At 45.3% G+C, this 10,567-nt stretch overlaps 1 protein-coding gene across 1 annotated transcript in view; it reads right to left on the bottom strand.

Moving 5' to 3' along the window:
- LOC101620503 (antigen WC1.1-like) overlaps nucleotides 1-10,567 on the bottom strand; it is an 80,505-nt gene that overhangs the window by 23,199 nt on the left and 46,739 nt on the right. Inside the window, 7 exon segments of the mRNA XM_012732331.1 lie at nucleotides 2-298; nucleotides 375-416; nucleotides 1,920-2,234; nucleotides 3,932-4,246; nucleotides 4,324-4,410; nucleotides 6,579-6,896; nucleotides 6,987-7,298. Coding sequence (XP_012587785.1) covers nucleotides 2-298; nucleotides 375-416; nucleotides 1,920-2,234; nucleotides 3,932-4,246; nucleotides 4,324-4,410; nucleotides 6,579-6,896; nucleotides 6,987-7,298 — 1,686 coding nt within the window.

Raw genomic sequence — 10,567 nt, 5'->3', positions numbered from 1 at the left:
GCGTCCTCCTCGTGCTTGCAGTCGCTCTGGCCCCAGGGAGCCGCAGGGCAGGCCCACAGCGAGGGCTCCCCGCCCCTGCAGCGCACCTCATCCAGCCAGATGCTGCCGTTGCCAGCGCCAAAGGCCGCCGCCCGCGGGGCGTCCAGCGCCGAGCCGCAGCCCAGCTGCCTGCACACCACGTGGGCCTCGGCCAGGCTCCAGGAGTCGTCGCACACCGTGCCCCAGGCGCCTGCGTGCCACACCTCCACGCGGCCTGAGCACGCGCCGTCTCCGCCCCGCAGCCGCAGCTTCTCCCTGTCTGCAAGGCCAGGGCCCCTGTCAGGGCGGGCGGGGGAGGCGCCCAGGGCACCCGGGGCTGGGAGGGGCTGAGGTACCTGTGCAGGGGGCGGCAGATGGACAGCTCTTGGGCCTCTTTTCTGCAAAGGGGAAGGGGGAGCCCTGGGTCAGCCACAGGAGGGGGTGCTCTGCTCTCAAGCAAGTTCACCTGCTTCAGACTAAATGACGAGGGGAAACACGGGCTTCCTAGTTAACCTAATGGCCGAGGATTGGCACTCCCTGGAGCTTACCCTCACCAGCAGTGAAATCATGTTATCTTTGTGGTTGCCTATCACTTCCCACAAGCCACGGCTAACACACACACACATACACGCACACACTGAGGCAGCTCTGCTACAGGAAAGATCCTGCACGCCGACTCACACCTGGGCCTCTGCTCTAAGCTCAGTGCCTGGTGTCCCACAAAACTTCACTCAATTCTGTGAGTCAGAAACTTCTGTAGGTGCAGGGGGGAGGGGGTTCATCAATCTCACTGAACTGAATGAATGGATGACGAAAATCTCGTGAAGTAGAATTCCTTTAAGTTATTACTTATGAGCAAACTATTATAGAAAATACAAAATCATATAGTTGTCTGTGGTCCTAAAAAAGTAGACATGTAAAAACTAAGTCTAGAACACAGGGAAATAATACATATTCAACACTTCACTTGCACTTTTTAAAGGAACAATAACAGAGAAACTAAGAAAACTGGAATTCCAATCACCTCTTAGACGTGATCATTGCAAGGAGAAAAAGCTGGAGATCCAGGTCATTGCTCTCTCAGCAGTGACAGCCAAAGGGTAAACTAACTCCAGTTTGACAGAACTGTTCCTTTGATTCCTACCCACAAGACATCTCCCTCTGCTCTGCCTGCTAGGGTCCCCTGGTCTGCTCCCCATCCTCCCACTCCTCTTGACATGACAAAATTTCCTCAAAACCCAGTATTTACACTGACAGTATTTACATGAAGAAATGGGACAATCTTCCCACCTCTGTCCTGATAATACTCTTCTTCATCCATCAAGTCTCCATCAAACAAACACACTGCAACAGCCCTTCCTAACCCTCATGACAGGAAACCTCTGCCTAAGGAGAGCTTTCCACCTGGGATATTATGTCCCATGAAGGCAAAAATTATATATTCTCTCCTTTCTGTCTTCTGACCTGGAGTGTAATTTTGACTCTACAAGACACAGTTTACTCTTTGCCAGCAGGAGTCTGAATAGTACAGATGCATTTTGATGCAAAAATCCATGAGCATAAGAGTTGGGGACCTGACTTTTACTCATTGCAAGATATTCAGCATAGCCTAGCTAGTCCTCATTAATGAGAATTCCTTAGAAACTATCACAGGATTATTGTGCTCCCACAGGTTCACTATAATCAACCTGGTATTTTTCACATGAGCTGCAGTTAGCACAAGTTTCCTTATATTTTCCTCTGAAACAGGATTGGGAGCATGTGGTTAAATATGTATCCACTTCATTTTAAAGACATAACTTAAATGTAAGACATAACTTAAATGTATGACCTAGATTTGAAAATATAAAATATCACTAACAACCACCTATGGGGTAGAGATAGACACATTCTACACTCACCTGCACACGTGATAGAAGCTTCCTCTCTTGCAGAGCACGAACTGTATTTCCAAGGGTCAGAAGGACACTGCCAGAGAGAGGTATCCATCTTGCGACACCGGATTCCATCTACCCACCGGGGTCTAGAACCTTCCCTAACAGCAACCAAAGGGTTGAGGGTCCCGCTGTCCCCACAGCCAAGCTGTCTGCAGATCACAGACAAGGTCACGGCGTCCATGGGGCTGTTGCACACACCGCCCCAGGTCCCGTTGTAGAAAACTTCCAGCCACCCGGCACAGTCCTGATGCTCGCTCACCAGCCTGAGGGCCGGGAACTCTGAAAGGGAAAGGGGGAGACAGGGCTCCATGAGCACGCCACTCAGCACATTGGACCATCAGCAGGGAAGGAAGACTGGATACTGCTTCCTGACAAAACAACAGAATCTGGGAAAGCAGGTATAGTTAGTGGGGTGGGGAAGGATAATGGCCCCCAAGATGTCTACATCCTGATCCCTGGAACCTGAGCATATCATCACTTACATGTGAATGTGTCACCTTGCACGAAAAGAGACTTTCTACTGGGGTAAGAGAAAACCTTGGAAAGGTGAGGTTAACTGCCACGTCCCCTCCCGCAGCGCCTAAGTGAGAAATCCTTAGAGCTTGGCACGGTCAAGGTACCGGGCACATGGGAAGAATACGTGGCCCTCCAGGAATAAAAGAATGGCTGATTCTCGAATGGTCACTGTAACTTTTTGATTTGTTTTCTGATTCTGTTGATGCACAACAAAGAAATGCTATGGATACTGTGCTTCGTTTTTAATGATACTCTTGATAGGAATGTAACTTCCTCTATTCTCGATACTGATTTACTTCTGAGAAACTCCCTTACAATCTTTAATATTATTATACAATTAACTCCTGTATACCAGGTGGTTTGTGAAATGAATGGAGAGAGTAATTAAAAGGATTAGAAAGGCATAGGTGATAGATAGAGTATTTGTTTAACAGCACTGAACCTTGAATACACGGTGATTTCCTAGGGCCCCAAGTTGGTTTTCAGGTCCCTGGCAACATCTCAGAAACAAAAAGAAATGAATGTATTACCTGTCATGCCTCTATTGAAAAAATCATTGTACCCCTATATTTATTTGCTTGCCAAGAAAAACTGTATAAATGCTCTGCACTCTTAAAAATAAATTACATTCAGATATCTACTCCTAGAAGTCGTGTCTATCTGTCACTCAACCTCATCCTTGTCCACCCTGCGCCAGAACTGCCATCCCTGAAACTTGTCTCCTGCTCCTACTGCACTGGTCCACGGCAATTAACCTAAACATTGAGTATTAACCAGGTGAGACAAGTGTAATCACATGGTGGCCCCACTGTCTGTAAAAGTGGTTTTGGTTAGAGAGAGAGAGGTGATTCTGGAGAACGGTTAGAGATGTACCACACTCCTGGTCAGACGGCCAAGGAAGGGGTCTCTGAGCCAAGGAATGCAGACAGGTTCTAGAAGCTTGCAACACACTCCTGCCCAGGACCTAGAAGTGATGCAGCCCTGCTCACAGCTTCATTTTACCCCGGGGAGATGGTGATGGACTACTAACATACAAGACTGTAAGATGATAATATAAGTTGCTTTAACCACTAATTCTGTAGAAATAGAACATCACTAATAACCACGTATGGGGTGGAGACAGACATATACAGCAGTCACAGCTAGGAGATACAAGTACAGTGGAACTCAAGAATCCATATTATAGATTCTGTATTATTGATCCCTAACTGAAGAGTGAATCCTGTTTCAAATGGAAACTGTGGGCTGTGGCTCCATCAGGAGAAGCTACTGAGAAAGAAGGACCAGACCATCAGCTACCACAGCAAGGAAGAAGACACCTAATCGTCATAAGTGCTAGCAAGTCAGATACTCTGGAGGAAACTGCTTTCTCCTCTTCACTTTCAGACTCTGTCCTTAAGAGTGTTTCCCCCACACCTTCAGTCTCTTCCCTTAGTCCCAGGACAATGTGCAGCACAGACCTGAGCAGATGACCCCTGCATCTTCCTTGTGCCTGCAGTCATGGCGCCCCCAGCCCCGGGACGGGCACTTCCACACGTGGGACTCGTTTCCTGTGCACTGCATCCCGTCCAGCCAGATGGGCCCTGATCCCTCCCCGAAGTGAGCTGAGACCGTGGCGTTGAGGGCCTCTCCACAGCCCAGCTGTCTGCACACCACGTGGGCATCTTGCAGGTCCCAGCCGTCATCACACACGGTGCCCCAGGAGCCCTGGCGCAGGATCTCCACTCTGCCGGCGCAGGAATGGCCTCCGCCCACCAGGCGGAGCTGTGGGCTGTCTGAGGAGGGAGAGTCAGGTCAAAACTGCCTCTAACCCACAAAGAAGACAGATTTCCAGGTTCTGAGTATCCCTCACCTGAGCACTTGGCTGCATCTTCCTCTGAGGCTGCAGAGCCTGGAGACGGGGAGTGGGTGCACAGGGGCAGCCCCTGGGTCTGGTTCCCTGCAAAGCAGCGAGGTCAGAGCATTAGTGGGGTTAAAGAGCAAAAAAACTGAATGAGACTGCCTGATAACCTCTGGTGCAGTCTGGTATGAACACTGTCATCGGACAGTCATGGCATCATTACTTTAGAGTTACTTTCTGTGTAGAAATTGTGCCCCCAATGACTCATATTTCTGTTTTTAGGCCAAATACTGAGAATGAATTTAAGAAAGTGGGAATATGGCAATTGTGTCTGAACGTTTTGCAGAGCTTCCAGGACAGTGAGAATTTTGGAGCCAGGTGCTCCTAGAGAAGCAAAGAGCAGGAGTGAGTTTCTTTCCCTTTGAGACCTTTGTAAATTCATCCTTATAAATAAGGAAGATCAGAGTTATACAAAATACAGCACAGGACAAGAGACTAGAAGATATCAAAAGATGCACAAAAGATAGGGTGGAAAAGTCTTAGCTGCATATTTATGAAGTATTAGATCCTTAAACCCACCAATGAAAGAAGGAAAGGTAGAAACTAAAATCCACTATCCCAGGGGGACATTTTGTACATCCTCATACACTTAAACATATCCACAAAATCTTGAATACTGTATCCACTGAAAAGTGAGGTCTATGTTTCCTTCCCTTGCATCTCCACTGATCTTCATACTGGCTTGTAGGCAGCGTGATGCGGCAGAGGCAACATTGCTGGCTTCCGGCACCAGGACAGAAGAGACCCCCGCAGCCTCCCAGCCCCACTGAGGACGCCGCTGTAGGGAGCTGCTCGGCGGAGCCTGTCCGGGGAGAGGCCACAGGCAGGGGTCTGCCATCCCCTCAGGGAGCATCCTGGGCGCTCAGGTCAGGCAGCACTTGTGTGACTTCAGCCCAGATGACAGTGATGTGAAGACACCAGTGAGAACTGCCATTGAGTTTCCCTACATTCTTAACACAGGGTATCACAGCAAAATAAAAATGCATTTTGTTTCTGTTGCTAAGTTTTTGGGGAAAATTGATAGCATCACAACAGTTACCAGTATATTTGTCATGGAATCTAAAAAAGGAAGAGAAATGCTTTTCTTCAACTAAGCTTCTCCTACAGAGAATTGAAAATGTGTCTGCAGCACGTGTGCATGGAAGTTGAGACCATCTTTAGTCACAGGAGCCAACACATGTTCCTTTGGGATCAAGGCGGTGGCAGAAGTCAGAAGGGATTGTTAGCAGAAGGATGTTGGGTTAGAGAGCACTATTGGTGAGAGGTTAAGCCATGAAGAAAATGTGACTGGAAGAAGAAAACCAAAATGATTACTTTCCATGATCATATTTTGAAGCAATGTGTATTCAGACAATAAAAGTGAAAGACATTTCTCTTTCAGGAAAGCTATTAGTAGGTATTTTGAATATCTGAATGGTATGACTTGCAAAATGTATGCCTCAAAGTGGAAGAATACACATTATTCTTAAGAGCATGTAGGCCATTTACCAAAAATAATTGTATGTTATGGTAAAATGAGTTCCAAATGTTTTTCTAAGGAAAAACTAAGAACAAGCTATAAAAATCATATATTTTGATCACAGATAACTAACCTAGAAAAAACAGGTAGAAAAATTAAACTGTATTAACGTGTACTTGTCATGCAATAAAACACCTACATGAAGAGTGTATATGAGGGGAGGGAAATGCACGGGATTATGGTGATGGCACACGGGTGACTTGGTGATGGGAAACCAGCGGGGATTACAATTGAGATGAAAAAAAAAATGTACAAAATGATGTAAAAATAAACTGCTGTAAAATAAAATAAAAAAAAAGAGTGTATATGAATAGGGCCCTCCCTGGTAGTACAACAGGTTAAAGTGCAGCATTATCAGGCTGCGGCCAATTCAATGGAAGTTCGATCCCCCATAGCGCAGCAAACCTCTCCTATCTAGTTTGCTGCTCCCCTCAGCAGTGTACTTCGTCAGTCTGCCTGTCTGTTCTCTCCCGACTTTGTCTCTGGTGAATCATCTCACCACCCCTGCACCTCTTGCCTGTACCCCAGTTCTGTATGCATAAATAAATAAATCTTTTTTAAAAAGAGTATAAATGAATACATTTTGACAAGGTTTATACTACATAATCCATCCTTAATCTGAAGCCAGTTTGCCCACACCTTGCTCTGAGGGACCTGAGCCCCCCAAGTGCAGTCAGCCCCCTCTCACCTGAGCAGGTCACAGAGGCCGTGTGTCCAGGGCTGCAGTCAGGAGCGCCCAGGGCGGTCACGGGGCACTTCCACAGGGAGGACTCAGCCCCCGAGCAGTGAAATCGGGCTTTCCAGACCTGGGCAGCTGCTCCCCCAGAGTGTGCTCCTTCGGGGGTGGACAGGGCGACCCCACAGCCCAGCTGGCGACACACAACATGGGCATTGGCCAGACTCCAGTGGGAGGCGCAGAGCGCCCTCCAGTGCCCTGAAATACGCATCTCCACCAGCCCCTCACAGCGAGAGCTGCCGCTGTTCATGAGCCGGACTTCTGTGTATGCTGGGAGGAGAAGACAGAGATTCAGCCAAAGCTCATGTGTTTCTTACCCAGGAGAGTAAGCAGGGAGGTTGAATCCAGCTCAGGTCTCACCTGAGCAAACGAGGCGAACAGCCCCGCGGTGGTGGCAGGTGCCTCCTGGACAGGGCACCCTGGGGCAGAGCCAGAGCCTCTGCTCCTGCCCCTCACACCAGAACTCCTCAGGCCAGACCCGTCCATCTGACTCTCTGAGGGATACACCCCCCAGGACAGCCGCAGCCTTGCCACACCCCAGCTCTGCACAGATGACCTGGGCGGTGAGCGATGTGAAGTTCCCGTCAGACACTGGAGTCCAGTCTCCTCCAGAACGCACCTCCACTCGCCCTGAGCAGGGCTCACCCCCTCCAGCCAGACGCACAGCTAATCCTAGAGAAAAGAATAGTGAGTGAGTGTCCATGGCCTGCCAGTGGCATAGGAAACAGCATGTGCAGGCAATGATGTGGACTTTTCTTTTCTAAGGACCAAGAGTGGAGAGAATCTGACCGTCAGAATTGCCTTTCCATGAGTTAGTTTCTAAGTAGAAGTCCAGAAGAACTTGCAGGGTCACTTTGAATGACTGACTCCCAAAAACATGGACACTTTGAGGTGTTAGAATGTGAAGTCCATATTTAGGGGTCAGGAAACTACAGCTGAGGACATTGCCCTGTGGTGGGCGTTCAGACTTACTGCTGAGATGGACTAGCCCAGAGTCAACAGAGCCAAGGCATTAAAGAGGCCAGAGCCTGTCATCCAGATGTGACAGCATCTTGGGGTTTCTGGGGCTACAAGTCTGTCTGATGCTGTCTCAGGAGCTGGTCCTCAAGTGACTGAGGGAAAGAAAACCCACGAGTTTTGGCCCATGAGGCCTGACAGACTGATGGTCACAGGAAGAAACAGATATTAATGTTCACTTTCATGGTTCCACAATTTATTTTTTGATGGCAATAAATTCCCACAATGTTTTAGGTGACTGATGGTGAAAGGAGCTGTGTACAGATGAATGTGGAGCTCAGAAAGCTCATCATCGCGTACAAGGAGCTGATCCAGGTGTTCCACCCTGAACCTCCGGGGTCTGTCAGTGAACCTGCAGGAGAGTGGGAGCTCCTTGGAGATCATGAGACACCTGGATGTGCTGATCCCTCCTAGCACAGGCTCTCTACAGGCCAGGCAATGTTAACATATAATGAGAAAAATTGATGAATTTTAATCCTACCACTTTGTTAACTGTGAATTCGTCTGTGTGGGTTCTTGAACAAGCAGCAGGCAGTAAAAAAGGTGAGAGGAAAGAGAGGAGGTGAGCGCACAGGTCATAATTAGGATTGTGCCAGGCTTAATAGAGACAAAAGATACAAATACTTGGAGAAAATATTTTTCACACAAGATATGAACACATTTTATCAGCCTGTATTCCTCCATCACCACCTATCCCTCAACCCTTTCTTATTTCTTTCATGTAAACTGAGAAAACAATCTGAAGAGCTACAATTGGGTGGAAAGAAGAATAAAAAGGGCAGCAATGTTTGTATTAGTGAGTGTGGGAGGGATGTGTGTCAGGTATGAGAGGAGTGGGTAAAATTGAAACTTAAAGAGGGAGACAACAGAAAAGATTCATGGTCATAATTTGCTAATTCAGGGGCCATATTTTGTATAAAATGGAAAAAATGTTATGAATAATATTTTTCATATGTGTGTCTGAATTCCATGTGTCATATTAAGTATGGACATGATAGAATGCTTTGTGGTAAAGGACTATGTAAGTATGTATGATAAAATTTCAGAAAAATTTCAAAAAAGCTAAAAATATGCTATAGAAAGCAAAAAAAATAGGCAGAATGACACACAGAAAGTAAATAATTTAAGGAGAAGCATATTTAATAACATGAGTGTGACTGGTGAGATGATTGCTTATGTTTTATTTCTGACCATTTCCATACTCCAGGAGGCCCCCAATCTGAGCTAGTTGGGAGGTTTGTCCTAGCCTTCTCATTCTGATTAAAGCAATTTTCCCATAACAGGTTGTTAGTTTCAATATTAATCTCATGAAATGACAAACTCAGAAGAAGAAATATTCTTGTATTACTTAAGCTTTTATATATTAGATACCCAAATACATGTTGAATGATTAAGTGGTCAAACAAATCAATATAGAACCTGCTGAAGCAAATTACTGTTGATTCCTATTCACTTTCTAATTGATTTTAAAACTCACATGGGAGAAAATCAGAGGAAACTTATGAAATCAAAGGTAGATGTGAAGGGATTAGATATCAAAAACAACAAAAGACAAAGGTGGAAAGGAGTGAATACAAAATATTAATCAGCTCAAAGATACACACAGAAATTTAGTTTGTAAAGGGGCTATTTTAAACCATTGAAGAAGACACATTATTCAGCAAATAATATTGGAAACTTAGATAGATTTTTGAATATAACAAAATCATATTTCCACTTGATATTCATCTCAAAAAACTAATTTATAATAATTAAACATCTATATATAAGAAGCAAGCAGAAACATTGGAAGAAAAAATAAATTGTATATGTTTTTTGAAAGAAATTTGATTGTAAGGAAAACTAATTCTAGGCTTTTCTAAATAACATGATATTTTCCAGCATGTTATCTAATGCTGATCTACTGATTTAAAGTCATTCAGCTCTGTGATGTGATAGAAATCCTTTCAATCATCAGTGACTTGATAAGGTCATTTTATTTATTTATGCAATTTGTTTTTTTAATTTTTAAAAATTTAATTAGTCATATTCTTACATCATGTTCATTTCTGGAAATCATTTGATTTCTCCCTTCAGGCACAGACCCCATAGTTCCACCTCCAACAGTGCCTTGCACCATCACATAGTACCTTGTGCTCTTCCCTCTCCTGTGTAACATGAGTGTGACTCCCTCCCTAACTGTAAGCCTCAGATGTATGGTCAGCTTGAAGTTTTCTCATTTCTGTGACCTTCGCTCAGTTTCTCTTTATTCTCTATGTAAGTGAAGCCATCAGACATTTCACTTCTTCCTTCTGACTTATTTCCCTTAATATAATCCCTTTCAGCACCATCCATTAATACTCCAATAATCCCACTGATGTTCATCCAAGGTAAATACAATTTAGTTCACTACAAAACAAACAAACAAACAAAAAAACCACCCAATTCTTTGGTGTCCTTTGTATATTTATTGGAATGTAGATGTAGTTTCACAACTGAAGGCCAGGACAAAGACTGGCTAAAGTAGAGATCCCCCCTGAGTTCCTGATGGGCCCCTCTGAAGGGAGGTGAGTGAAATTTCAGGATGAAGACTGGGCTTTCACTGACAGCTCCTGTAGAGCTCCTTGTCTGTTTACTGGATATAATTGCTACTGACCTGACCTGAAAAAAAAGGTCAAGATAAGTTTCTAAAAATCTGCCGAAAAATGGCCAACAAGTATATGAAAACATATTCAACATCTCTCATCATCAGGGAAATGAAAATCAAAACCACAGTGAGATACCACCTTTCACCAGTAAGAACGGCACATATTAAAAAATCTAACAACAGGCCCTCCCTGGTGGCGCAGCGGGTTAAAGCACAGCACTGAGAACCTGAAGCCACTTCCGCATGAGTTCGATTACCGCCTGCATCTAAAGAAGTGTGATTTATGCCTCTATTACCT

This window comes from Condylura cristata, unplaced genomic scaffold, assembly GCF_000260355.1.
Source record: "Condylura cristata isolate star-nosed mole 26May11 unplaced genomic scaffold, ConCri1.0 scaffold00034, whole genome shotgun sequence".
Classification (NCBI taxonomy): domain Eukaryota; kingdom Metazoa; phylum Chordata; class Mammalia; order Eulipotyphla; family Talpidae; genus Condylura; species Condylura cristata.
Note: the sequence above shows the minus strand (reverse complement) of the source record. Positions and strands in the feature narration are given on the sequence as shown.